At 32.6% G+C, this 3,946-nt stretch overlaps 1 protein-coding gene across 1 annotated transcript in view; it reads right to left on the bottom strand.

The window, feature by feature from the left end:
- Positions 1-3,054: 3,054 nt before the first annotated feature.
- Positions 3,055-3,946, bottom strand: part of ZNF326 (zinc finger protein 326) — a 33,414-nt gene continuing 32,522 nt past the window's right edge. Inside the window, exon 13 of the mRNA XM_008074183.2 lies at positions 3,055-3,946. This exon is cut by the window's right edge and continues 7 nt beyond it. Coding sequence (XP_008072374.1) covers positions 3,848-3,946 — 99 coding nt within the window. The 3' untranslated portion in view covers positions 3,055-3,847.

The following is a 3,946-nucleotide window of genomic DNA, read 5'->3' as shown; positions in this document are numbered from 1 at the left end:
CCTCTAAATGTTTTTGAATACAGTAATATACTATGAAGATTACATATAAAACTAATTATAATTATTACTTATTATTCCATATACTAATTATACTTAAAAGTTATTTCTTCCCTTCAGACAGCTCATCTCATAGCTGCCTCTAAAATCTGGCAGTAATTCTTTAATTATCATCCGTATGTGCCTGTATGTCTCATGGTACCCTAGGTCTCATCAAGATCTACTTTTTCATATCTTCTAGAAATACCTCACAGCACCCTTGTTATCTTTATTACTGTAATTTTTATCACTGTATTTCCTCTGTAATTTTAACAGAACTTTAGAAAACAATTTCAAATCCAGTATGCCATTTTAATACTTTATACTTATCTAACAACTAAGCTACTCATATTTCCCTTTCACACTTCATGGTGTTTCATACCTCCCATGTCATCAGGGAGGACACCTGTCACCATCAACACCATCTAACCCCTACACCTTATATAGTATTTTAAAATTTTTAAACAAACAAAAGAATCAGGGAAAGAGGAAGAGAAAAGTGAGAAGAGACTAGACTAGGGCCCACAGGGTGGCAGGGTCTACTGAATTTAACACTGCCAAACACCAGACTTCCAGCATTGCAGACTCCCTGGTTTTATCTGGATATCAAATAGAGATCCAGCTCTCAGAGTAGGGATCACAACTATCAAGTAAAGTCAAACTGTTTACTTATAAAACAAACTGTAACTGTCACACAGACCAAAACATTTCTGCCTGCACGAAATCTCCATTTTCTGTCCCTCAACAAATGTCAAACTGTAGTCAAAAGTTTGCCAGTAATTAATGCCACTGAGTTTTATATTCAAAAATGGTTACAATGGTAATTTTTATGCTACATCTACTTAACCACAATAGAGAAAAGGACAATTTGGCAGACAAATCAAATGTTAAATAATATGTCTAAGATAATCTGAAAGTCTCTACTGCTATAAGAAGAAAAATCTTGCCAACGAAAACAGAATTCTTAAGTACATTTCAACATGCATTACCAACATTTGTCTTTGTAGGACTTTTTATGAGAAAATTACTATTCTTACTGACTTCACAATATGGTTCTAATAAGCTTTTTTTTTTTTTAAGGTCGTTTTCTGACTCCCAGAAGTCAGTTAAGATTTCAGTGCTTTCATAAGATATTATGGAGAATTCATCAAATCTATTTACAAAAGACAAGTCTATTATAGACTGCCTTGAGATTGGAAGAGTTATAGGCATCAGAAATTTGAGGGCCCTAGCAATGTTCTCAAAGTGCAATCACTGACCACTACCTTCAGAATCACTTGTTAAAAATGCTTGTTAAAAATATATCACCTCCAAAGAATATGCTCTGTAAATCTGGAGAGGTGCCCCCAAATTCTCACTTTTACAAAAATTTAAAAACTATTGCTCTTTTCTAACATTAAAGGTGGTCTGAAGGATAGAGTCAGCCAAGGAAAGTCGACCGGTATAGGCTTCAGAAACAAAATGCAAAGTCTAGGAAGGAAAGTGCTTCATCAAAAAAGTAACAGAAGGCCATTTATGGTTGGTGAGAAGAATGGCACAGTATAAAATAGAAAAGTCAGGCCAGTCTGACTGAATGGAGAAGGAGTTTTGATTACAGAAGTACAAAAAAAAGAATGAGATGAACACTATTTGAAATATATTTTTAAAGGCTTTTATTTCTATGTAGAAAACTCAGTCCAACAGGCTAAGAGTGGAAGCAAGATTAGTTAATACATCATTTCATTAGTCCAGGGAAGGGATGATCATGACTTGAACTGGGTTGGTAGCAACAGAGGTGGAAGAGTGGGCAAATACATTTTGGAAGTAGGACAAACTTTCTGACAGATTGGAGGAAGTCATAAAAAGAATACAGGATAGCCCCTAGGCATCTGGCTTAACAACTATCTAGGTTGTAAATAAAGTTTACTTGGTTATTTAGAATTATTTATCTTACTTTTTAATAGAGAAAACAAGTAATACTTGGAAAGCCAGCTGAAAAGTTAATGAAGATCTTATATAAATCCCTACTACAAAAGCAATGAAAATATAAACACTAAGGACCATAAAAATCAAACTCCCTATATACTAAACTGCTCATCTACAAATTATCAAATAGGAAATAAAAACATTTGAACTTCTGAATTAAGCACAATAACAAAATATATTTTATTAATGCCTTGCAAATTAGCTAGTCTGTACAAAGGCTCATGCTTCCCACGAAAAATTCTACTTAGATTCTTTTTTCCCTATCTTTCATTCTAAAGCATTTACCTAGTTGTTATACAGGATTCTTTCCAAAAGTTTCATATCTCAATTATATTACCAGAGACATTCTTTTGTTTAAGTCGCCCTACTTACAATCAAATACTCATGATAACCCCGAGGAATTTATTATCCATTTTACCCTAACCCTTCCCAAATATCTTAAAAGAGAAACAAGAAGACTCATCAAGTCCTATTATCCTTAAAATTTGAACGCCTAAGCAAAAAGACTTTCTGAAGTATGCTAAGTAAACAAAGACTCCTAGATAGAATCCACAATTCTCTAGTCTTCAACTAACCTTCTCTTATTTAGCTCCAAATCCCTAAACTTGATATACGTCTAATGGCAGACAAACCTAATTTACCTCAAAAAAAAAAAAATTATTGGTCCAGAAAAATCTAGTTTTAAAAGTCTTATTTTATGCAAAAAGAGAAATTATCTGTGGGATCTTATACAAATACCCATACATTCATCTACTTAATGCCATACTATTTAATATATCCAAGCATTCATCCATTCGATGCCTCAAAACTTGGAGAAGTTAATTTCAAAGAAATATAAGAGACCAAAGTAAAGAGTCAAAGAAATAAGAGTACTACTTTTTAGTAACACAGATAGGTGGTGATTTGAAAATACAGGACTTAAGAATGGACCCTCTACCAATATTACACTCATTTTAAATATGTAGGTATATAAGCCATAAAAAAGATAGTTTGCTTCTTGGTTCTTCAGCCAAAAACAGACACGATGAAAGAACTAACACAACTACAGAAAAGGTATTTGTATTCAAATGTATTTTCAGCAACATTTCAGGATTTGACACAGGCACAGAGAAAAGGAACAAATTAAAACAAGTATAAACAAGGTCAGTTACAGATTGACCTGTATTTGAAATGTGGTCTAAAAAAAAAATATCTGTCATACTTTTAAAAAGTATAATGACTGAGAAAAAATTTTTCTTTAATTCAAGTCTTTTCAATCATCTTAAAATACTTGTGAGTTGAACTCATACATTAAGGCAAATCTTGATTTTTAAATACTCATTTAATTGATGAACTCTATTTAAATTGCTAATTGAGGGAGAAAGTTTTTATAAAAAAAAAAATTTTATTGCTACAAAGGGAAGCATGATTACAAAAAGCCTTAAGCGTGTATCTTAGCGCAAATTACTAATCAATGTCCAATGCAGTAAAAAAATACACAGAGCACAACATACTTGCCCAATTCATCTCTACTAGGATAAGTATTCAAAAAATTAATGCACACTTGAATATTTACTCCCAAGAGTAGCATTTAAGATCAAATGATTAGATAGATATACTAACAATACATATCTGTTATCCTTAACACCAACAAAGTAATAAAAATTAAGCTTAAAAATTATCCAAACAATTTATTGGATCTAAGTTTGATAGCTATAAAAACTAAACTAAAATAGTTTTACCTTCATTTTATTAAACAAATGCCAAACACTTGGAAATTATATAAAACAAACTGTAATCTGTGGAATGCATGCAACATGGGTGTTAATTCGTATTTTAAAGCTCCTCTTAATCTAAAAGCTTAGGCTTAGTTTTCTTCAGGTTGCTCAACAGGAAAGTCAGCAGGCTCTTCCTGTGCTGCTTCTCCCTCTCCTTTCTCTATCTCCCCCCCTCCCTCCGCCTCCCC

The sequence above is a fragment of the Carlito syrichta genome, unplaced genomic scaffold (assembly GCF_000164805.1).
Source record: "Carlito syrichta isolate Samal-C Ts95f unplaced genomic scaffold, Tarsius_syrichta-2.0.1 Scaffold316362, whole genome shotgun sequence".
Taxonomy (NCBI): domain Eukaryota; kingdom Metazoa; phylum Chordata; class Mammalia; order Primates; family Tarsiidae; genus Carlito; species Carlito syrichta.
Note: the sequence above shows the minus strand (reverse complement) of the source record. Positions and strands in the feature narration are given on the sequence as shown.